General features: G+C 32.4%; 1 protein-coding gene across 1 annotated transcript; it reads left to right on the top strand.

The window, feature by feature from the left end:
* Positions 1–23,537: 23,537 nt before the first annotated feature.
* Positions 23,538–24,816, top strand: LOC126709679 (zinc finger protein ZAT1). The gene has a single exon (XM_050410002.1). The coding sequence runs from the start codon at positions 23,693–23,695 to the stop codon at positions 24,683–24,685; it is 993 nt and encodes a 330-aa protein (XP_050265959.1). The 5' UTR covers positions 23,538–23,692; the 3' UTR covers positions 24,686–24,816.
* The last annotated feature ends 1,516 nt before the right edge of the window (positions 24,817–26,332 follow it).

Here is a 26,332-nt window from a genome sequence, read left to right as displayed (position 1 = left end):
CAACATGGAGATAGAGGTGTTAAGGGTCAATAGTTGATACCTTTGAATTGAAACTTAAGAAGTCCAACTTGACCACAGTCTACGCACAATTATAAGTTAAAGCTACACACGCATATTTAAAATAAAATAAAATAAAAAATTTAACAAGAAAATAAAAGAACAATAGAGAGGAAAACTGTCTGAAATCTTACATGAGTATTTTCAATTGTAGACCCTTTAAGATTTGTAAATTGCTTCTGGATTTCCAGTTTTGTTTGGTACAATCCCCGAGCCGCTTCAACCCCATTGTAGCTTAGAAGGAGAAAACATACAAGCAAATCTACTAAGTCCATCCTTGAAGCCATGATTAGAATAGATGAGCAATATATCAATTAGTAGGTTTAAGAAGACTTATATAGGGGGAGTATAATGAGGAAGTAGAATTGTGTATTTGGAAATGACATTAATAATAGGGAAAATTATTGAATACTTAATAAGTATCATAAATGCGTACTTATCCCTCTCAAATTAATTATGGGTCTCACTATAAATTTAATTAGTGTGACTCACAATTATGTGAGAAAATTTTTTTTTGAGAAAGTTTTATGTGAGAAAATAGAGTATACATATATAGTACTAAGAGAGTATTCTATAATTACCTTAATAAAAGAGTGAAAACAAAAACAAAAACAAAAACAAAACAAAACATAAATGAAACAGAGAAAAATGACTACACAAAATGTGTCATCCAACCTTCACAATAAAGGCTATTAATTGCAAGCCTAGAAAGAAGGAACACCCTATTAATTACAAATTTTATAGAATTGCCAAAAATAAATAAATGGAGAACAAAATTTTTTGGATAACCAAAAATAAATAAATAGAGTAAAAAAAGTTCATCCTAAATTGTTGGTCTCGTTTAGAAAATTCAATTTTTTAAGGAAATATCATTTATTATCTTATATATTAATTAAAAAGATAGAAGTTTTCAAAATTACCCTTAAAAAAAGTTCTTAAAAATTTTAATGTTTAACTTTAAAGTGTTTATGTTGATTCTCAAAAAATAAATAAATAAATAAAAAGTGTTTATGTTTGATAGAGACATAATAGAAAACTCAGAAAATTAATGGCTTTCAATTTTAGTAATATGACAATTTTGAAACATCCCAAAATGGAATACAAAAATAAAAAATTTATGGCGGAGGGAGTGAGTAATAATAAAAAGAAGAAGACAACTTGTTCCAAACTTAAATAAAGGGGAAAAAATTACACCTTTCAAATTTGATCAATGTATTTATCAAATAAAATAAAAAAATTGATCAATTGTCATTTTGATCATTTAAGTTTTATTTTTTTTCATTTGGTCCTTTAAGTTCACATTTGATGTCAAACCTCAAAAGTGATTCTTCCCTCCAATCTGTGGGAGGATGAGAATCCAAGAACAAGGACAAATGAAAGGAGGCCAATATCAGAAGAATAGACCTCGGAAAGTACTGACAGCAAATCTTCGGGGCAAATATAACAACTCACCACAAGCCCAAGGAGACTATAATACCTGAGGACCCCGAGGATACTAGCACGTCCTCGGGAGGGCCGAGGCCCAATTCTAAAGACCATCGGGCACCAACCAAGGAAGAAAAGGAAGATTTGTCGCCGAATAAGAAAAGGAAGAATGCAAATAAAGCATCCATCACCTTTACATTCAATACTCTGAACACACTTAGTTGGCCGCATTAATAAGGAAATGACCCCTGAACAGTGTCATCATAGCTCATAACTTGGTGTAGAAACCTTCTAGTAAAGCCCTGATAGGACAATTATCAAGGGGAATGAACCCTAATCCTCCAAATGGAAGGCCAAGATACAACTTGGGTGACTATATAAGGTAGAGAGGCCTCTGTGAAAGGCGGAGGAGGGATCTAAACAAAAAGAGAAAGAAAAGAACATCAATGTAATCTAAGAACAAGTGTAAATCTGTATCTCGAACTAAACCCGAGGAACATAATACAAGCAATTCGAGATTATTGCTAATTCTCTCATACTCATTCCTAGTACTTATCCTTCCATTTAAAGCTTAACTCACTTAAACAAGGGTAACAAAGGTTGATTGGCATCCCATATCTATAAATTAATTGTGTGAGGTAAAAAGTTAGCTTGACTTATTTTTGCCTGCCACACAATCCATTAGAAAATTATCGTTACTTTAAACTGACAACATTTTCAACTTTGGAAAAGAAAAAAAAAAAAAAACTAAGATTATTAAAAAAAGATGAGTTATATTTTTTTTTTTTTTTAAAAACAATTAAATTTTTAAAAGTTATTTCTTCTCTCTTAATTAGTCTTATGGGAGTCGAGATCAGAGACTACATCTAAAAGAAAGTTGTAATCAAGTTATGGAATAACATCCCTCTACTGCAGGGAAAAATACACCATGTTTCAGGTGTATGTATCCTCCCACCAGCTATGAGTGGGAGGAAGTATACATTGAAAACAGGGTATACTTCTTCCTAATGCGGTAGGACACAGTCCACACATGACACAACAGTGAAGTCTACTGTTTAGTGAATGATTATGTAGACGTTGGGTCTTTGGCTGTGTTTGTTTCGGGTGTAATTGTAAATTGGAAAATGTTTACCATTGATGGTGTTTGGCAACTCAAGAAATTAAAGTCAAATTGAAAATACGTTAGTTTGACTGTAAAATACCCCACCCACACTCATAAAATATTTTGCACAATAATATTACCTTCAAACCACTTCCACTCCTTCGAAAATTCATCTCCTCACTCACTCTCATCACTCACACCAAGCCAAAGCTGAAGGACGGAGTCACGGAGAGAGCTATCGCTAGTGAAGCCCAGATCCAGTACCCGACCCACAGCCCCACCACCATGCCTGCAAGCCCCTCCCCCGGTGAAGGTAGTTTTTCATCTACTCCACCTTCATCCGACCCATCCTTCTTCCTCCCCCGATTTCATTCAGCTCTGATTCGAGCTCATCCACTCACTCTCAGTCTCATGCTCAAGTCGACAATCATGAAGATGAGGGTGAGCATAATTGCATCGCCCAAATTGCACCGCCTTAACCTGTCCCCCACCCACGACATCGCTGCCCTAAATGGTTTATATATATTGTAAAATAACATTTGTTCTTGGGTTTAGAGGATCAGTGGTTGGGGTGATTCATGGGTTTCAATGGCGGTGGGTTGGGGGTGAGTTTAAGCGTTGATGGTGGCCGATTGGGGGTGGTGGATCGGTGGCTAGAAGGGTTTGTGAGTTTCAATGGTAGTGGGTTGTGGGTTTTGGTAGATGGGTTTTGGTAGATGGGTTTTGATTAAAAATACTAAAACAACAATTGACCAAACTTAAATAATGAAATTGTATTTTTACCCAAAAATAACTGTCATTTAAACTTCACATACCGACCTATTAATTACAGGCCCATGAATTAATTGCAGGCCACAAAGAAAGAACAACCTATTAATTACAAAATTTATTTGATTACCCAAAATACATAATAAAAAAATACTTCTAAATAAATCTATTATATATTATTTTTCATATAAATATAATAGAAATTCAATCTATAGTATCCAATCATCCACTACATAATAATTGCTTTTATCATTAGACTAAGACACTAATTAATGGTCTTAGTGTCTTTGTAGTGGTAGGGTGCGTTGGGGGAAGAGAGTGAAACAATGGAGTTTGGAACTTGGTCATATGCAAATTGCAATAAGACATTGTTGCTACAGTGTTAGTTGGAGCTCCATTAGTTTTTTTTAAAAAAAAATAAATATTAAAATATTAAAAAATATTTTTTAATGGTGAATAGCAAATTGGATTGAAGGATTAGCAATCGATGGTAATGATTGTAATTTTAAAGGGTTAAAAAAATGACCCCAAAAAAAAGAGTAAAATTTAAAGGACTAAAATAACATTAATTGACCAAACTTAAAATATGAATTTGTATTTTCACCCAAAAAATTGTCATTTAACCTTCATGTAAGGACTGAAATTGGATTGGACCCAATATAGGATTGGGTTTTAGCCCAAGAAGCCCAAACAATAAATTTGTAGAGCGTGGATGAAAGAACTAAATCTACTCTAGAAGAAAAATGATAAAATTTGCTAATTTAAGGCTATTAAACACAAGTAAGATGAGAAAGTTTGACCTCGGAGTGGCTTGAGGAGTTTATATTATATTGTCTTGTTGATCAACAAAGTTACAAGAGTTCACAGTCTTATCGTAAAAATTGCTTGATTTCTTCTCCAATCCCTTTTTTAGTACATCTTCCCATGCTATATACTACAATCTTGATATCATCCCTACCATACACGTGTAGGTTAGATTCTGGGAACTCCTTCCTGTCTCATCCAACACCTCCCAGAACCATCAACTAGTAACTGTAAAGCTGCTTGACCACTGTTCATGCATCACCTCCATATTAATGCGGCCAGAGAGTTAGTTGGGAGGCATTTAATGCGGAGGTAGCAGTTTTTTGAAGATATTTGTTGTCCTTCTCCTTTCTTACCCCTTGTCCAACGTCCAACTCTTAGTTGTGATGTAATTTCAAAGAAAGTCTATGATGATATGGCACTCTTACTGACCTCGAACCCTTGTTGCCGAGATGGCTTTTCTCCACGGACGTTCGTTGGGCTTATCTCATATTATCTCTACTTTTCTCTTTATTCCGTTTCCCCTTATAATCTTATCTAGACATCCTCGGATTAGCTAATGTCCTCAGATTGGGCCATAGGCCAAGTTAGTACAACCTTAATAGTACATCTTGATTAAATAGCCCCCACACTTCACATATTGACCTATTAATTACAGGCCTAAAAATTAATTACATATATGCCAAAAAGAAAGAGTAACCTATTAATTACAGGAAATGCTATGTCCACAATATTTTAACACTTTCACAACAAACCTTAAATGACAGGTTATTATTGGTTATTAAGTGTGAGCAAAAAGTAATTTAAGTTTTGGATTCAAATTAGATCAAATAATAACTTACCATTTATAATTTGTTGTGGAAATGTTGTGGACTTAGTACTTCTTATTAATTACAAAATTTATTTGGTTACAAAAAATACATTAAAAAATACTTCGAAATAAATCTGTTCAATCTTTTATTTCTTTTTTGCAAAGTTAAAGGACTAAATAATGACAAAAAAAATGAAATTTAAAGGAATAAAATAACAATTAACTAAACTTAAAAGATGAATTTGTATTTTTACCCAAAAAAAAAAAAAAAAACTGTCATATAACCTTCACATATTGACCTATTAATTATAGGCCAACAATTAATTACATGCTAGAAAGAAAGTAAGTACAAAATTTATTTGATTACCAAAAATGCATTAATAAATACTTCTAAATAAATCTATTCACTTTTTTAATTTTTTTTTTTCAGAAATTTAAAAGACTAAATAATGACAAACAAGTTAATTTTATAGGAACAAAATAGCAACTGACCAAACTTAAAAGATGAATTTGTATTTTAATCCAAAATAAAATTGTCATTTAAGCTTCACATATTGACCTATTAATTACAGGCCCAACAATTAATTACATGCCAGAAAGAAAGAACAGCCTATTAATTACCAAAAATAAATAAATAAATACTTCTAAATAAATCTAGGGAAATGTTAACGAGTGCCCTTAATAATCCATTTAAAAAAGTTTTTATGGGAAATGAAAAAAAAAGTAATTAATATTTTGATAGTTTTTTTTATTTCCCATAAAAGTAGTATCAAAACTTTCCTAAAATGGATTATTAATGAGTGCCCTAAGGACACTCGTTAGTATGACCCATAAATCTATTCACTTTTTTTATTTCCTTTTTTCAGAAATAGGATAGAAATTCAACCTATATATGGCATCCACTCCATAATAATTTTTCTTATCATCATACTAAGAAACCAATTAGTTTTTGATATAGGTAAGGTTCGAACCTCTGATTGTTTGACAGTAAAAGAATTTACCAGTTGAGTTAGCTGGAATCTACTAAATAAATTTATTCTATAATACCTATTGTAAGGACGCGATTTGTGACGACCCCTAATAATGTTGGGTTCACACATAAAAAGGCCCAAACAGTATCATTTATAGAGCGTGGGTTTGAAAGGCTAGGCCTTAGTCACCAGACGGTGGGTTTTTCATGGTGTTCATACATAATTAAATCGTGTTCACCCTAGGAGTCTTTCTCCTGGAGGCGGGCTGGGAGGCTCTGGTTTTTGGCCATTTTTCCTAGCCTCCTCCTTGGTGCGTCAACCTTCACATTATATAACCCTTCTTGGTTGATCTTAGCCCTCCACTTGTTGATTAGGCAGGTGCCTACTTCGGTACCTGTCCTATCAACTGTCCCTCTTTGCTTTTTGTTAGTCGCGATGATCGAAGTCACCCTGTCCAGGCGTCTTTTCTCATTAACATGATTAGGACGTTGGCGGGTGCATTTAATGCGGAGGGGACGTATTTACCCTGAACCAGTTTCACACCGTACCCCCACGTGGGTCCCATTCTACTCACATATCCTTCAGGAGGCTTTTTGGGGGCAGCCCTCAACAAGATGTTGCTCTTTCCTTTGAAGTCTTGGAGTGCCGAGGTCAGGGTCATCCTCGGCCGTATCCCCGACATTTCGGCCCTTCCCTATTCGTCCTCAGTAAATACCCTTCTCGGCACGGGCCCTGGGCCCTGGTAGATCGTGGGCCGAATCATAAGTTCCCAGGCCCCACACTTATGAAGCAAAAACTATTTTGACTTTTGGTTGACCTTATAACATTTTGTCATACAAGTTTTTTAGATCTCATAATTTTACATGTCAATATTTTAATACATATTTTTAATTGAGCTAAAATTCTATTATTATATTTAAACCCTTTATTAAAATATTGGCAGATCAAATTTTATTTAAATAGTATAACATATAATTTCATATACAGTTCTAAAAAAAATTATATACAAACATAATCATAATAAACATCCATTAAAAACTACCATAAGTATTATATACACAAAATAAAATAAAATAGAGAAAACAGTCTTATTATGTTAAACTTTTCCATGCACGGGTTAACAACTTGTAAATAAATAAATAAGAAGATACTTGTTCCAAACTTAAATAGAGTTTATTTGTCTAACTGGAATAAAAAAATGTTATTGTTCTTTAGGAAAAATTATTTTGTACACCAAATTCACCATCCTCTTGCATAGGGTGAGACTTATGCAATATCCACAAATTGTATTTACCATTATATGAGAGTATAAATAATATAATTATATAAGTCATACTGAATATTTTAGATGAAATTTGGAGCATCAAAATTTTGCTCTGTCTAAGGGTGAGTTTGGTTTAACTTTTTGTAAAAGTGCATAATGAAAAAGTTGAGTTTTCAAAAAGTGCATAATGAAAAAGTGCATTTTCAAAAAACTGAGTGTTTGGTAAAAACTGTTAAAAAGTGCTTTTTGAAAAAGTTGAGCGTTTGACTAGCACTTATAAAAACGACAGTTTGAGGGATAAATTACCAAAAAGAACAATGTATATATAAGGGAGTTTATTTCATACTTTTTTTTTTTTTTTGGATGTGAGTTTGGTTCATACTTAAAAATCAACTACTTCATCATACTTAAATCAATTTTTCTCTTTCTAAAAAAAAAAAATTTCTCACCAATATTAGTTAATAATAACCTACCAATTAAGATTTATTGTGAAAATATTGTGATAAAAATTGATACTGATTTTAATCTTAACATGCTATTAAAATTATGTTTTTCTCTTTCTAAAAAAATTATTTTTTTCTCACCAATATTAGCTAATAATAACCTACCACTTAAGATTTATTGTGAAAATATTGTGATAAAAATTGATAATGATTTTAATTTTAACAGACTATTAAAATTAGTTTTTTCTCTTTCTAAAAAAATTATTTTTTTCTCACCAATATTAGCTAATAATAACCGACCCCTTAAAATTTATTGTGAAAAAATTGTGATAATATTTCATTATTCTTTTTTCCTTTTTTTTTCCCCTCTTTTTTTATCCTCCATACGGCATTTCTTTCTTCTTCTTCTTTTTTTCTTTTTTTTTTCTTAGCACTACGTCTGTTGGTTCTTGGCGGAATCGATAGCATCCCACTCAGGTTCTGGCGACATAGAATCCATTGGAGTGCGCGACGAAGATGAGGCGGTGGAGTTCGAAGACGGCGAGTGGCTGAGAGGGAAGGGCTTGGAGATCGAAAATGGGGTCGGAATCGGAGTCGGAGTCGGAGTCGAAGGGTTTGATTAGGAGGGGTTCGCCGATTTGATCGAACCCAGAGCTCGGTGTTGTTGACGCATTCGGCTTCGATTTCGTCTTGTAATTCTATCATTTTGCTATATTCTGATGTTTTTTTGTTTTGCATTTTGAGGAATCCTAATTTGCAAGGGATTGATTTTTTTTTTTTTTCCTTAGCTGATTTGGGAATTTGTTATAGATTTTTTTGTGTTTGGATTTGGAAATTTGTTGGGAGAGCAGAGAGATTAGATGAGAGGAATCAAGGGTAATTTGGTAATTTTCGGAAGCCCAACGGATCAAAATCAAAACGTGCATGAGCTTTTTGTTTATGGACCTTCAGAGCTCCATAACTCAAACGCGCATTCTCTTCACAAATATAAAACGCAACTTTTTCCAAAAAGTTGCGTTTTATGCTTACCAAACACTATTTTTGGACTAGCTTTTTTGAAAACGCAACTTTTGTGCTTCAAACGCTGAAACAAACGGGTACTAAGTAGCTCTTTGAACTACTTGAGCTAAGAAACAAGATCCAATAAAAAAAGAGTTTAAACTTAGGACTCATTTAAAGTCCAAGAAAAGCTAATTATCCTATACAGCTACTTTATAGAGCAGGCTTAGGAGATACTTTCTTCGAGAGAAGACAATTTAATGTTTTTTTTTAAAAAAAATTATTTATTCCCACTTTAACTTCTTATAATAGGATTCTAAAAAAAAAAAAAAACTTCTTATAATAGAATCTTCATTTCACTAGACATTATTTAGTACACCCAGTGAATTATACCTCCTCTTACAAAGGGTTCTATGTGCAGAAGAATCCACGTGTGGAATTCAAATTTACATAAAAGAAAAGTGCAGTACATTGAGTGCACTCAATAATTTTCATTACCATTTCTTTCAATTATTAATGTCTTATTGCCAACCAAGAAAGCCTCTCAGCGTAGAGTTTGGGAAATGACACCCATTTAGGTGTAACTTGCAGCCCGAAATTAAATCCTACAAATTCCTCCAAAATTTTCATAATAATTTTTGCATCTTCTGTTTCTAATTTTGTCAAACCTGGAAATTATGTGTTGTAGAATGTGAAAATACCAACTTTATTAATCCAAGTTCAAATTATAAATAAAGTATATAGCAGTAGCACACAAAACACACGAAAATGGGATATGATTATTTTGGTGCTCCGATGGCTAGTATGACTTTGATGCAGAATCGAATAATTATCTTAAATAATAATTTTGTGGGATTGTCGGCTCTTACATTCTTACTCCATAAGATAAGAGGCATGTGAAATTACACTGAAAGATTCTTTATTTGTTGGTTGGTGTGATTTTCCACGTCTCACTTGGACCCTCCATTGAAAGCAAGTTTTCTGCTATAAAGGACTCTATTCAGTTTGGCTGCCCTCTCTATATCTTAAAGATTGTCTCATAGGCTTTCGGCAATGATAACTTTTTTAAGTAACAAGTAATCGGTGCACTCAGATTATATAGGACAATATATAGGACCCATATATTGTCTGCAAGTCCAATTGTTACCCTTTTCTAGCAATTTGCCTGCCGCCTGCGTTCCATGTTTATCGATTGATCATCAATCTGCCCAATTTAAGTTAGATTACTAACATTTTCTTTCCTTTTAGTAGGACAAAATTTAGTTACAAAATTTGTTGTAATTTAAAACTATAATAGTTTTACTCAATATCTTTTTAATAGAGGTGAATTTTGACAAATCAACCATTGAATCACATTTTCTTCTTATATCCTTCATGCTTGCAAGTTTTTGTAGTTTAAAATTATGCATGAACTAAATATATATATATATATATATCTATATATAAAGCTGATTGGTATCTTAATCTGATGATAAAGAGTTTTCTTCAAAAGCGGACGCTATAAATTAAAACTCTAAAAAAAATTATGCATAAACTGTAATCTTATAGATAATATTGCAAATAATATCCGATTAATACAAAAGTTGACATATATATTAAGAGCATAAAGAACATGCAATCCAACAGTTGAATTTTGAAATATATAGTAATGTTAATGATATTGAGTAAGGTTGTAGTCTTGACTACAACCAATTTTATAGCTAAACTTTATCCCTCTTATTATAGCATGTCCGAATTTCAATTGAAATATTTATAAATAAAGTCTAACTTTATACATAAAAAAAGATATGCGAGGTGCTGAAATTGCTACTGCTTGCCTATTTGGGAGGGTTGCCATCTTTTTTTGTGGATTACTTTTGACCTTAATCCGTTTGTGGGGTGGAACAAGAGGAGGATGAAAAATGGAGAAAGGAAAATACTCAAAATGAGAGAGGATGAAAAATAAGATGAGTAGAGTTTTTCCGCTGAGATTACCAAAAACCATCCTCATTTAGTAGAAAAAGTGGGAGAGAAAAAGTTTATTATGTTGTATTATATGATATTTACCATTTTACCTCTCTCACTTACAATATTTTCTATAATCTTTTGATACAATAAGGGTATAACAGTAAATAAATTCAAATAATCTATTTTATTCTTTCACTTTTCTATCTTTTCTATCATATCCAGAAAAGTTAAAACATTTCTTATCCTCCCAAACAAATTTGTGTCCAGTTTATAAGACATGCTCTTCAACCAATTGTACCTACTCTATGAGTCTGATCATCCACTCATTTCCATCCTCAAAATATATATATTTGTTGTTTCTATAACACAAGTACACAACCAATAAATCTCATTCATAATGTCATCACATTTAATGTTATATTTATATATTTCCCCTTTCTGGTATATAATGTTCATCTTAATTTTGCTCTCTCAATCATTATAATGTCTTTAATTCTTGAGCTTGAGCAAACCAACCAAGACACGTGATAAAAAAAAGCAAGAGAAGAAAATTTTGCTTAGGGGTTCCATTCTAGGCTCTAGCTCACTTTTTAGCAATTTATCAATCTATCCATTAATTATGCTGTAGCTAGTGATAATCATGCATGTGAATGGATTCCCTTGCATGAAAACTGTGTGTTACCGTGCATGTAGTGATAAATTGGGTCCCATTCCAACTCTCAAATCCGAAAATCCTCTTGCGCTCTTGAAGATCACGAGCACATTCAATTGCTAGGCTGCATCACGTGTGCCAGACAAGTGAGCTATATACTATATATATATAGTATATAGTATATACAGACCATACTGGGATTGTCTGTTGGTCATCATAAATGCTTTGCGTTCATAACACATCTGACCTGATAGTCACCACCACAAAGTTCTCTACCAATCATTCTATATATTTACCTTTTTCAGATCTCTATCGTCAGCCAATTAGGTCTATAGATTATAAGTATCTTTTGAAAATTGAGACTTGTGAGTTGATCTCTCGACTGGTATGATATTCTAGTCTAGACTCAACTATCCTAAGATAAAAATAAAGTTTTTTTCCAAATTAATTTGAAAAAAAGCCATTCAATTGCTACTACTATTTCCACTGAGGATATCATACTTTTTGGGTGAAACTATATGAAATAAGTGGTGTAGAAGATGGATAATTTTTCTCTTTTTTTATTTTTTATTTTTGTAACATCAGAAAAAATAAGTTAAAAAAATTATTTTTCATTGACAAAAAACCCTATTAAAAAAATGACTTATTTCTTAGAGATTATTTTCTACTAAAATAGGAAGTTAAAATGCAATATGGAAACTATTGAAAACAATCCTAGCTATTTCATTTTGAGGTCTTTATCAAACATAAGAGATCATTTTTAAAAAAAAATGCTTTTTGAAAAAAAAAAAAACTCATTTTTTAGAAAACATTAATGTCGAATAAAATGAAAATAGATCACTACCTTTAATACTAAGTGTCCGTTTGGAAAAATTATTTTTGCCAACTTATTTTACTATTCAACTTATTTTACTATTCAGCTTATTTTTGTTACTATTTATGAGTCCTACTGCACTTTTTGGTGCTATTCATGAATCTCATTGTACTATTTCAACTAACTTTTACCTTTATCTACATTACTTTCGACAAAAAGTTTTCAATTTTAGCAAAATAAGCGGATTCTAAATAACTCTAATTCATAATTTTAAATATGTTTTTTTTATTGAGTATTTACTTTCCAAATAAGATGAAAATCCTCATCATGCATGACCTCCTTGGTGTCATATATATAAATATCAAAAAATAATTAACATATCATTCAAATCTAATTTTATTACATCAGTTCACTAGTGAAGGGTACGTCATACAGATTTGTCCCTTCAATCTTTTTTCTTTTTCTAGTTGGGATGTACTTTTGGTGAAGAGGAAGCTCAATTAATCCTGCTTGGTATAATTTAGCCAACGACCCCCCTTGGGTAATAGGACAATATATATAGGACAGGGCTCATTCTATCTCTGAAGCCCTGACGTGGATTTGGGCCTTGTCCCGTATAATCAGAGATGGGTCAGTTACTCAGGTTTCTTTATTCTTTTCTGCTTTCCATCTACTAATAAAATGATCGGAAAGGTTAACGGTTCTTGTGAGCTTAAGTTAAATTACATATTAATCCCTTAAAGTTTGACGGTATTTGAATTTTACACTCTGATATTTCAAAATTTAGATTTTATCTGTTAATTTTGATTTTAAACTCCTAAATTCTTAAACTTTAAAATGTAAAATCCAAATATCCCCAAAATTGGAAAGTAAAATCCAAAAACTCCTAAAATTTAGGGAGTAAAATCTAAATTCTAATATATTAGATGTAAAATCCAAACACCCCTAAATTTTAGAGGGTAAAATCAAAGTTATAAAACCTCCTCAGGGTGTAAAATCCTAACGCCCCCAAACTTTAGGAGTGTAATTTGCAATTTTTGTTTAAAAAATTAGCATAAATTGATGAGAGAGATTAGAAATATGGCTGAAGTGATAAGTGAGACTCAAAAAATTGGTTCCACACTCTATAAAGCCAGTAAAAAATCTAACATAAAGCAAATGATCTGACATAAAACAATTTCTAAATTACTGTATCCATTAACACTACCTTATAATGGTTTATTTTGAAAAAGTATATATGTAAATATATTATTATAACTTTTTAACGAGGAAAGATAAGCTCCAATGCACTTAAACCGACATAATGTAGGCACGTATTAAATTTTTGTCCTTGTATCCACATCACCAAACCACTGGAGCTAGGCGACGGCGTTGATAACAAAGGCAAATGTTGGGTGAAATTTATCGCTGGGTGGGGGCCGACATCTAAATTGTACATGGGAACTTGTCTTCCCATTTTGGGTTAGGGATGGGCGGCTAATGTTAATCAACTAAGCATTTGAAGTTTAATTGACAAATAACTAACTTCTCCTTCTTCTTTTCTTTGTTTTTTTACTTTTTGGAATAAATAAATAAGTAATATTCGCCAGTACATTTTCAAAATAGTCCGGTCTATACTCAAAGTGCTCCAAACCATAATATATACCCTCATGCTATATTTGACTCAGATGAAAATTGTTGGAAGTTTGAAACTTCAAATCAGTCCAAACTAGAGAAAAAACGAAGAATCTACTCAGCAAATTACAAGATTGATACATGCGCATATGAACCTTTGACCTAAAGAAAATAAAGACTTCAAATGGTGCCCCCAACAGACACCAGACTTTTAAAAGTAGCACGATGGATGGAAACAATTTATCTCGGACAAAGCATAAGATTGCCATAATATTCCGAGTATATTATTTTAAAGTTGAAAATTTTAGTTTAGACAATACGTGTTTTACAAAATCTAAAAGCAATCGTTGCTTTTGAGTTGAGTGGTGTAGGTGATGTTACTTTGTGTGTTAGAACTTCATTCCCTTTCCTTACTGTATATGTGTGTTTTAGTTTCTCAAAATAAAAAATAAAAAAATCCAAAAGCAGTAAATGTGAAAGCAATAAACAATAGGTATGAGATTAGGATTTGGTAGTGAAAAAGAAATCAAAGAAAAACCTCTTCAATGGAAATACCACTCCAAGGAGGACCCGGTTCACTAGAAAAACGGTTACAAATAGTTTACTTAGAGCATCTCCAATGGTGTAGCTAAATGCATAAAAATCTCTATAATAGAGAGTGGCACCATAAAAATAGTTTCCAATGGACTCTCTATACCCGGAATTTTTTTTTTGCTCATGAACAGTAACTCATCAAGTTTGATGGGTTACTGTTCATTCTTCAAACGTTTTTTTTCTATTATAATAATCAGGCATTGAATAAAAAAATGTTGGAAGATGTGTAGTTATTAAAAAAAGAATAAATAATGAATGAAGAAATAATATTTAAATGAGATATAGAGAATGAGATAAAAAATCTGTTGGAAAGTGTATTTGAAAAAGTGAGTAGTTAAAAACTAAATGTCACTGTTTATTATCCAAACAGTACAAAAATTTAGCTAATCTGCTGGAAATGCTCTTACAAAGCCTTTGTAAAGCTAGACATTGGAACCTTTACAAACACCCCTTGGCTTCCAACCGTATCCGTATTAGCACCAAAACCTCTTAAATCTTCCTTAATAGATTTCCTCCTCAAATAAACCTTCAGAAGATTTTTCTTCTTTCATTGTTTACTTGTACATTTCTTCAAGATATTTCTGAATCTCATGCCTAAATGCTCAAAGTCAAATTTCACTACGAATCACGTTTGTGCCTACAAACATTAATAAGAGACCAAATTTAATTAAATTTGGTTTCTACTCAAACGATGACCAACACTTTAAATCATAACAAAAATTACTAACACTAAAATTTCTTTATCAATTGGCTTGAAAGACTTTCCACATTCTTCGTATATGAATATAATTTTGGTAATATTTTTCTTCTTATCTTGAAAATAGAATAATTTTGAATTTCAAAAAAATTTCCGCAAAAGTAAGTTAAACTAATCCTTCTTTTTTGAAGAAGGGGGGAAAATTCAATTGTAACACAAAACAACAAAATCTTGTTTAGACCAAAGACCGTAATGGTTAAATTATAAATTTATTATTTTCTATGGGTTTGGACTTTTGGAATTAGCTATTTTGGTATTAAAGCAAGTGATCATAAGCTCAACTTGAATTATATTTAGGACAAAGTTCAGCTAAAAATTGGTTGTAACATAACCGTTGAATTGCATGTTCTTTATACTCTTGATATATATGTTAAATTTTGTATCAATTGGATATTATTTACTATATGATCTATATACTTATATTTTATGCATAATTTTAAACCACAAAAACTTGCAATTTAAACAATTTATTGATAACATAGCTCTTGATATTTAAATTTCTAGAAATTTGCAAACATGGAGGATATAAGAAAAAGATGCAATCCAATAGTGAATTTGTCAAAATTCATCTCCAATAAAAAGATATCAAGTAAGATTGTAACCTTATACTATAACTAATTTTGTAACTAAACTTTGTCTTTATATTTATAGGTCTATTCAAGAAAATGGTTATGGTACTTGATGACTTCATAACAGTCTTCATCCTCGATGGTTGGATTCTAAAACTCCTCTACACACCAGCCTCTTCTTTCTTTCTTTTTAATAATTTTTAGTTTTTCTTTTCCTTTTTCAAAAACACAAAACAAAACAAAATACACTTTCAGTCACTAAAATTTACTCGAGTTGATTGCTTTTAAATCCTTAAAGTTTCAAATGACCAATTTAAGTTCCCTAAAGTTTCAAAAAGCTCTATTCATCCTTCATCTATTTTTATGTACGTTGCTAATGAAAGAATGGGGCGACCTATGTTTAATAACATGACAACTATTTTTTATTAAAAAATAAATAAATAAATAAAATAAAACAACAACAACAACAACAACATTACATATTGGCATTCCCAAACCTGAACAATTATGTGTGTCGGGTTATCAATATCTTGATCCATATCTTAGGATCTTAATTTTAAGATCCTAAATCTTAGCAGGATCTCTATTAAAATGAAATCCGTGTGAAATCTCGCTCCAAATCTTAAGATCTTATAGAATCTCGATCTCATAATGATACTAAAGATCATGTGCTATAAAAGAAAATTCAATTTTTTTTTCTTATTTTGGGCCTCTAAATGTAATAAATAGATCAGCTAGTGGCCCTATCCCAAATTGATAAAATATATATATAACCCTAAAGCTTATGTCAGTGCTTAGTCGTCACCTTAACCTAATAAAATCTTGTGATATTTTTTGAAATACTGTTATTTGTTTTGTGTTGTTAATGTGAGATATTAGGTATTGACATTATTATTTGCTTTTGGTAATTTATGTAAGACATTACGTATGCTTTGAGTTGTTTAACTTAGAACTTGGTCTTTGTGAATTGTAATTTTTGAACTTTGGAATTCGTTTATATATTTGTAATTTGGTATTTTTCCTTTTTATTAGTAATTTCACTCATTTTTGTCAAAAAAAAAAATTACTTTTTTTCTATGTTTCTTTAATATATATTATGGATTATAATTATAGGTATTTTTTAGTATTTTTTTTCTAATCGGAAAGTAAGATCTTACAGTCCTTGTGCCAATCCTACAATTCGATCTTCAAACCCTCTCACCTATATCAATTAGGATCTCTAATTACCCAATATGTCTACCTAACCTGATAGATGTTAGTACTCATTCTTCAGTCTCCCCTAATTTCTAATCCAAATAATTTTGAATTGTAGCATCAAAATTTTTGAAAGCACTCACCAATTGCATATTTAGAGTTGTGACCATAGTATACCTTAATACACAATTTGTCACATTGTTGGGTGTAAAAATTTGTCAATTTTTTGTATTAGTAGACTTTCTTATTTTTATATTTATGAGAAAGTCTATAAAAGCAAAAGATTTCACACTCAGTTGAAATGATAAATTGTTAGTAATAGATTAAAAAATTGATATCAATGAAAGAGATAAATATTCATAAAAATTTGTCAAATTAACTATGTGCAAATGCTTTAAAATTTTTCTTCATTGTATATACAATTATAATTTTATAATACCTTCTTTATTCTTAAAGGGATTAATGTTACGTTTGACTAAAATTCTGGTTGTGACACTGTTGTTTGTTGTGATACTTGTACTTGTTGCCTGCAGACTGCAGAGTAAATCCTGCAATGGGAGGTTGTATCTTTCGGATTACCAGGTGCTTGGAGAAGTGTGCAAAAAGCCGAATCGTGGAGTCCATATATGACAATTGGCTTATTCTAATTTTGGTGCTGGTATGATCAATCACGATTCACGATGACTCGTTCTACCTCCGCATCAGATCCGCATTTTATTTGATACAACTGTATAAGCATTTTTTTTTTTCTTATAGCAAAGGAAAGAAAAAATAAGCATTATTCTTGTTTGCTTTTTAATTACTTTTTTGTAAATAAAAGTATGCTGCTTTTAGTTCTCTTTTTCTTAGAAAATTTTAAATAATTTTCACTAAGAAAGAAATTGAAAGATTTTGATTTTTTTTCGATTATTTGTTTGTTCATTCATATTACTAGTAAGAAATAAGTAAAAAATTGTTAATAGTTAATCATTAGCAGATAAGAATAATAAGAATTATAAAACATGTAACAAGAAAGATGGAATATTCACAATGGTAAAGCTAGGATTTCAGTCTAGAAGGGGCAAGATTAAAAAACAATATTGAAAGCAATATTAAACTATAAATATTACTCCGAATTGATAATAATTATAAAAAAAATGGAATTACAACTATATATTTCATATCATTAAAACAAGGAAAGAAAAACAATTCATTCATAGTTACTAATAATAATAAAAATGTGTCAATTAAGTCTTGGAGCTTAATTGACACATTTTGGTGCTTCCAACAAAAACATTCAATATTCAAATTCCTTCACCCTTAATTATCCAAGTTCCGAAAAGTTTTTTTTTTAATAATTAGGGTAAATTGCAAATTACACCCCTAAAGTTTGGGAATGATTAGATTTTACACCTTGAAGTTTTGTGATGTTTGGATTTTACCCTTTGAAGTTTGGTGATGTTTAAATTTTACACCCTGAAGTTTCAAAATTTGGATTTTACCCCTTATATTTTAGAAGTTTTTGAATTTTACTCCCTAAAGTTCTGGGGTGTTTGAATTTTACACCCTAAAATTTCAGAATTTTGGAGTGTAAAATCCAAACAACCCTAAACTTTAGAGGGTAAAATCCAAGTTCTGAAATGCCAAGATGTAAAATCCAAACACACCAAACTTCAGGGGGTAAAATCCAAATTCTAAAAATTCACGGTATAAAATTCAATCACCCCCAAACTTTAGGGATATGATTTGCAATTTACCATAATAATTATATTGTGTTAAATATAAGACCACTAATAAAATTACACTTTCGACTCATAAAGCTGAGGGTATTTTTATTTGTATCCTTTTGAGTTTGAGAATTATTTTACTTTTTTTTTTAGGAAACAATAATACTTATTAGAACACACAAACACAAAAGTAATATATAGAGTTTTTTAAACATGTTTATATTACATTATATAACCAGAGTACCACTACATAATTATTTTACTTTGACCTACAGCTTGATTCAATTTTCAAAATGGTGATTCATTTCATGCTTGTGACCAATATGGTCATTAAGAGAAGGGGGAAAAAAGACTTCGTATTCTTGGCACTCAATGGTCAAACCAATTTTGAAAATGAATGGAATGACCATTTTGAAAATAGAATCAAATTTGGTAGACTGAGTGAACAATTTTAAGCTTTAAGTTTTTTGGGACTATTTGGAAGAGTTTCTCTCCATTAGAGTATTAGTTTATAAACAATTTTTTAAATTTCATTTTCTTTAGGTAAAATTATTCTTTTGCAAATATTTAAGCAGTAAAATTGTCAAGAAAGCTAATCCAAAGGCATAAAAAAAATTTAAAAACAAAACAAAAATAAGATGCAGAAGGATTTACTATAAATTAAGCTTCAATAACTTCTGCAAAATATACATATGTCAACGCTCGATAAAAATAAGTGAGTTAACAGAAGTTTTTTTTAAGCAAAAGTCTGAGACAGACGTCTATCTAAAATGTTGACACGTGTAAATTCTCCAAATAAAATTACCCACCATCACTTTTTTTTTTTTTTTTTTTGATAGTGAAACATAACTTTCATTCCTTAGGACAAACTGTCCATAACGTTTACATCTATTTGAATCTGGTTTTCAATTACAATAGGGGTATCCACTACCCAGACAACACTGCCCGTAACATTAAAAGCCTCCCTAGCCAAAATATGAGTTGCCCTGTTACCTTGTCTACGCACATGAACGCAACTCCAGGACTTGAATCCTTTCAGCCAACACTTTACGCCTTCAACTACTTTCTGGATTGAGCACGGGCCTGGATCATTTCCAGCAACAGCGCCCACCACTACCTAAGCATCACTTTCCAATTCTATGTCCCTAAGACCCAAATCCCAAGCCAGTTTAATTCCTTCCTCCACAGCCTTCGCTTCCACCTCCGTGGCCCTAAGGGGAAAGGGAAGTTTTTTGCTCATTGCCCCCATGATCAAACCATTCTCATTTCTGATAACTACCCCCAAACCGCACCAACCTCAATTAGCAAAAACCGCCGCATCTACATTTACCTTATACCTCCCCTGACTCGGTGGCTTCCATTGGTTGCAGACCCTTGCAGTAGTACGAGGACTTGGCAGATGAGTTTCTTGGATTTCTAATCCAAAATCACGCACCTCCCTAGCTATTCTTTTCGGCTCCTTACATCTTCCTTCATGCTTGAATTTATTCCTATTATTCTATATATGCCAAGCCGTAATAGCAAACAAAACCCAATCTACATCCCCCTTTCTCTCCATCACTGCCCAAAACACATCTACAAAGTCCCTTGTAGGCTGGTTCAGTCTTGGAAGACCAATATCCACCTCCCTCCACACCTCACCAGCAACTTTACAATCCCATAGGATATGACCCGAAGACTCACATTCGCCACAAAAACCACATTGGTCATTGTTACTCACCTTCCTTGCAGCTAAACGGTAATTTGTTGGCAAAATCTCCTTGCAAGCCCTCCATAGAAAATGCTTTATTTTATTTGGACACTTGAGCTTCCACACTGTCTTCCACAGCTGCGCCATTTTTGTTTTGTCAGAGCAGTCCCCGGTTGGTCTCGTTTGACTCGTCTTCCTTAACAGTTTTAGTGACACCCCATACGCACTTCTCACCGTGAATAGGCCATTTTTTGACCAAGCCCATACCTTTGAATCCTCTAGCATTTGTGTGCTTAACGGAATGCTAAGAATGATGTCCGCTTCATGGGGAAGGAAGATCTCCCTTATAAATTCAGACTTCCACATACCAACCTCATGGTTAATGAGTTGTGCAACCATCACCACCTCAGTATTGTGTCTCTGAGGGCTACTAACTTTGGGTGCATCGGGCAGCGGAAGCCATCTATCTCGCCAAATATTCACTTTCCTCCCATTTCCAATCAACCACCGAGAACCCAGATTCCCTTTGTGCCCAAGCAACTGCAACATACACAATGAGTTGTTTCAAACTCCCGGATTCCCTTTGTAGAGAGCTAAATGCTTTGGTGAGCCAATTTTTGTGGGGTCAGAAGGAGAAGGAAAGGAAGATGGCGTGGATTTCATGGGAAAAAATGTGCATGCCCAAATCAGAGGGGGGTATGGGCTTCAAAGACTTAAAAGCTTTTAATCTGGCGCTCCTAGCAAAACAAGGGTGGAGGTTGAACCAAGATCCGGATTCTCTCACCCACAGAGTGTTTAAAGCTAAATACTTCTCAGAGTGTACGTTTATGGAAGCACAAGTGGGAAAGAAGCCATCCTATGTGTGGAGAAGTCTAATGGCTGCAAAGGAATCTATTACCCACCATCACATGATTTAGTTCTTAGGAGGCAGGGCAGAAAATAGTGTGAATTGAAAGTGTGATTGTGTGAATGTGCGCTTGTCATCACGCGAGACTACAGGAGCGCGTACGTAACAGTCAACAAAAAAAAAAGTACCGGTCGGCATGCTAAAGCTTCTTGCTGTTACAGTTGGCGCTGATAACACCGGCTAAAGTAACAGAACCTTAAATACTATTTAATTATTTAAATCAAATCTCTCTATCTTCTATTTTCATAGTAGCGTAAACTTTCGTTTTGTCAGGTGGGATTATAGCTTACCAATATCGGAATAAAACACAAACAGAGCAATGACACTTTTACTATAATTTGGCAATAACTTTTAAGTAAGTGATAAGTTGTTAATTCTAATATGACTATATGAGTCCATCTAGGGACGAAATTAAGATTCAGAGTCGAGGGAGCAAATATAATTTTTTTGAAGTGGCAAATATAATTTTTCTTAGACTTATTTTCTAAAATCTTAAATATATACTTACTATTTAATATTTTTTTAAAAATTGGGGGGAGCCACAGCCCCTTCTGTTTGTATGTAGTTCCGTCTCTGAGTCCATCATTAAAATTAATTTTTTACCTATCAATAAAGAGTAAGAGCACAATTTCTCATATTTTAGGAGTACCTAAAAATTTTACATTAATAACAATGGGTATAATTTATTACCTAAAAATTGATATAAAATTATTATTAAAATATTATTGACATAAACATTTTAGAAACAGAAATTTCATTTAGATAAAACAAAAAAAAAAAAAAACAAAAAAAGAGGAGGCATCAACTATCAAGAGCTTTATCTTTTATGGCAAGTATATCAAGGAAGTTCTTACGCAGAATTTTAGGTATATTCACTTCAGCAAGGGGGACCAATGCTTCCCCGCAAGTTGATCAAGTCGGAGGGTCTTTTTTCATTAAAAAATTCCTCTTGTATTTAGAACCTTGTATCCAGAAGCAAATCGAATAACATAGTTAGGGACTTTTCTATTGTATAGAAAATTCATATGATGTACTAACGACCTATAAGGCTATAGCAACTCGGTTGTAATACTACACAACAAATCCAATTGTGTTATTGACTTGTATAAGTAAGCCACACGTTTGACTTTGTAACCCCAAATTTACTAAGTACCCTTAATTTATTAAGAATCATAGAAAAATAAGATCGAGGAAGAATCTCAATATTTACGCTCAAAAGACATTTTTAATGTTTAAGAACCTTATCATCTAAGTAGCATTTACAGGGTTCAAATTTCTTTTCTCCTATTGTTGTAATTAAGTTATTGACAAAATCAATTTTAATGAAAGTGTTTTTTGATATATTTATTTTTATTGGTTTATTTTCTCTATAAAATAAATTATATAAAAGTACAACCATACATTAACAAAAAAAGTTTTAAAATACTATAAAATACTCAAATAAATAAAATGAAATATAAAACTAACCAAACAAACCCTTAGTTTATTTCTTTTAAATGTTGGATAAATAAAATTTCATTGTTCAATCTATAATGGCTTGCAAATTACCTTGTCAATAGTACACATGGAGTAAATAACTTTTTTTTTTTCTTTTTTTTTTTTTTTGTGAATATGGAGTATATAACTTTTAGGAATTATCAACCTAATTCATCCATAATACTATAAAATATTATGTGTACAACCCACCTCAAACAATAAGCATATTTAGCTTTATTATATTTTTTTGCCCGAAGAATACAAATAGAATCAATGAAGCATTACTCCAAAGAAAAGAAGGCATATCCTACAATTTCAAGGGAACGAAATATTTATAAAAAAATAAATATAAATCTTATGTTTCATATTTTTGTATTTACTTTTATACTTTACTAATCACAATTTGTTATATATTTAATATTTTATTCTAAAGAAATTGCAAATAGTCCGTCCAAATCTAATTCCGAATGTATTTATTATAAATATTGTCCACAGGCAACAAGGGTAGTTAATATGTAAAATTCAATCTGTTTAGATCCAATCACGCAATATGGCATGAAAAGAAGTGTTTGCATAAGAGATCCGCCAAACCAAGTTCAAAAGAAAACCATGTTACATAATATTCTCTTTTTTCTAATTTGTTTTTTTTAGAATCATGTTACATAGTCAATTTGAAATGGGAAAAATGCAAATGGATATTGATCATTTAATTTATTACTAAAAAAAAAAAAGGGGGGGGGGGGCTGTTTTATGGACTTCCGAAAAGTGGTGAAAAGAAAAGCTTATTACTGAGATGGGCAAGGTTTGCATGTTACTTGTCCCTCTTTCCCCACTCATGATCACACTTTCTTAATTTTTTTGCCGCTCCAAAAATAAAAATTAATGAGATAATTATGATAATTTTTAACAATTTACAACTGTTTTTTCACATATATTATATACCAAACAAACTATATTTTTGGGTTGTGTGTGTCTTTTGGTGGAGGAATGCTTGTCACCTACTCCTTTTAAGTTCCCAATCTCCCTATACTTCTCAAAGTCTCTTAGAGAGAGAGAGAGAGAGAGTCTTCTGAGTCTAAAGCTTTGATCTTGTTTTTGCTTGGTAAGGTTTGGCTCTGCTCTTTTGCAATGGAGAGGCACAAATGCAAGCTTTGCTCTAGGACGTTTGCTAATGGCAGAGCTTTGGGTGGTCACATGAAGGCTCACTTGGCAACTCTGCCTCTTCCTCCAAAGCCACAGCAGCTCGTTGCTGCTGAGCCTACTACTGAGTCAGCCTCATCTTCACCTTCATCTTCTTCTGGTGAAGAACAAGAAGAGCAACAAAGGCAGAGAGAAGCTGAGGAGAAGGCTTTAGTTTATGGGTTGAGAGAGAATCCGAAGAAAAGTTTCAGACTTGCAGATCCTGAGTTCTCTTTTGCAGTTGATGCTGGGTCTGTGGTACAGGACAGAGAGAGCGAGACCGAGTCAAAGAACCCAACTCGGAGACGATCCAAGCGAAATCGGAAACCGTTTATAACAGAGGGTCATCTGAGTCTGAGTCAGAGTCAGAGCTTTGAATTGAAGAAGCCCAAGTTGACAAATCCAAGTTTGGTTGAGTCTCCTACCGAGCCAGAACCGGTGAGTTCCGTGTCTGATACTTCTCCTGAAGAAGATGTTGCTATGTGCCTCATGATGCTTTCAAGGGATATATGGATGAAAAATGATGAGGAAGAACATCAACAACAAGGTAAAGAAGTACAAAGATCGGTTAAGACTAAGGTCAAGGAACCAGAGGAAGTTGAGGAAATCAAAATCAAGAAGGTTCGAGGGAAGCATCGGTGTGAGAAATGTAGTAAAACTTTTCGATCTTTTCAAGCTTTGGGTAGTCACAAAACCATTTGTTATAGAGATGAACAAGGTAATGATGCTAATGGTAGAATCTTTGAGTGCCCATATTGTGACAAAGTGTTTGGGTCTGGTCAAGCACTTGGTGGCCACAAGAGATCTCATCTTTTGGGTTCTTCAACCACTACTGCTCATGTTGCTGTAAGTACTACCTTGAAAGTTGAGACCAATGTGATAGATCTCAACTTGCCTGCTCCAGTTGAAGAAGATGATTTTAGTGTGGTCTCTGACGCATAATTCTTTAATGTGTTCAAAAGATCCAGGCTTTATTGCTGCTGTTTGTTCAATTCAGTAAACTGGGTTTCATGTAGGCTGTAGTTACAACATTTCTTCACCATTTTTAGTACATCAAATGCGTTTCAAGTTTATGGTGATTCGTTCATGGCTGACTATTATTTATACTATCCATCAAACATGTAGTGGTGACAATTCAGTTGGCTAAATTCTTCTTAGCTTCGTTTTTACAAAATTCTAGTTCCTTTCAAGTATGGTAGATCTTTTTTTTTTTTTTTTTTTGATGGGAAGTATTGTAGATCTTTGTTATAGCGAATTGAAGCATTGTAGATTTGTTATTACAAATTCTTCGTATTTTTGTTATAGCTTATTCAAGTATCTGAGTTTTGTTTCCACAAATTCTAGTGTGGTGTTATAGTAAATTCAAGTACTGTTATGCACTGTGACAACCAATTAGGTGTGGCAACCATTTACAGAGGAACCCACTTCATGTGTACCCCATTTTACTGATAAAAGTTTTGTTGGGGCTTGCTTGCGGACCAAGAGAAGTTGGTCTTGGAAAGTACCAAAGTATGCTTCAATTCTGTTAACATGCCCACCTCTGTTCTCAATGTTCAGTGAACTGTCCTTTCCTTTTAAAATTTATGTATATATATTTTTTCTTTTGTTGCTTCTCATCATTTGGCTTTTTTTATTATCTCCTTTTGTTCTATATGTATATTAGTTTGTTGTTTTAGCGTGAAGCATAGGATCAATGATTTTGAGGATGAACAAGGAACTAAAAAACAATGAAATGACTAAAATAGCCTAAAAGAAGCATAAGTTGCTTTTTCTTTGAGTTGGGATTTGCATATGTGACTAGGAGAAGATCCAAATCCCTTCATTTTCTGAATAAAAGATTGTGGAATTTAATTTTTGCCTTGAAATGAACGAAGTATCCGGCAAAAGGAGGTGCTATGCTATTCTTATTGAAGAATCAGTCAGATTTATAATTAAAATCCTAATATGAATGATATAAATGCCTTTTCAAGCCTGTCTGTCATATTATACCAGTCACCAAAAAGTGAAGATGGCGCTTTTCTTTTACACGCATGAGATTTCTTGCTTCATAAAATTTGTGCTTAAATTATGCTACTAGTGATTAGGGCACTCCTGCTTGCCATTGCTACATGACTAATCAATCATTTTCTTTTTCTTTTTTATATAATTTTAATAAAAATAGAAAATTATACCTTTTTTATTTTTTTGAGAAGTAGAAAATTATACCTAGTAGTAAAAAAAAAGCCTTATAGAGTTATATTCCAGTGCGTCCTCATCTTCAAATTCAATACAATGAATGTTGTTGTTGTGATCCTTTGATTCCCTGCCTTGCCTGCACTGCAGCGTAGTGTAGTAGTGGATTGGCTTTGTCTATATTTGATTTGACCAAAATACCAAAAGATAATAACTATGCTACGAAAATGTCGTCACTTTCCATTCTTTCTTTGCGCATAATGCATATCTTTATCTTCGTTTTTTGATGCCATATTTAGGCTTCATAGTAATTTCTTAAATAAGCTATCCCAAGCCGTGTTTTAAAAGGAAACAAATAGTAACTCATTTTCTAGAGTAAAAAGATCCACTCTAGGGGCCGGTTGGTATGGTAGTATC

The sequence above is a fragment of the Quercus robur genome, chromosome 12 (genome assembly GCF_932294415.1).
Source record: "Quercus robur chromosome 12, dhQueRobu3.1, whole genome shotgun sequence".
Taxonomy (NCBI): domain Eukaryota; kingdom Viridiplantae; phylum Streptophyta; class Magnoliopsida; order Fagales; family Fagaceae; genus Quercus; species Quercus robur.
Note: the sequence above shows the minus strand (reverse complement) of the source record. Positions and strands in the feature narration are given on the sequence as shown.

Bases quoted from the DNA above. Each gene is read 5' to 3' on its own strand.
- LOC126709679 (XM_050410002.1), top strand. From the start codon at position 23,693: ATGGAGAGGCACAAATGCAAGCTTTGCTCTAGGACGTTTGCTAATGGC.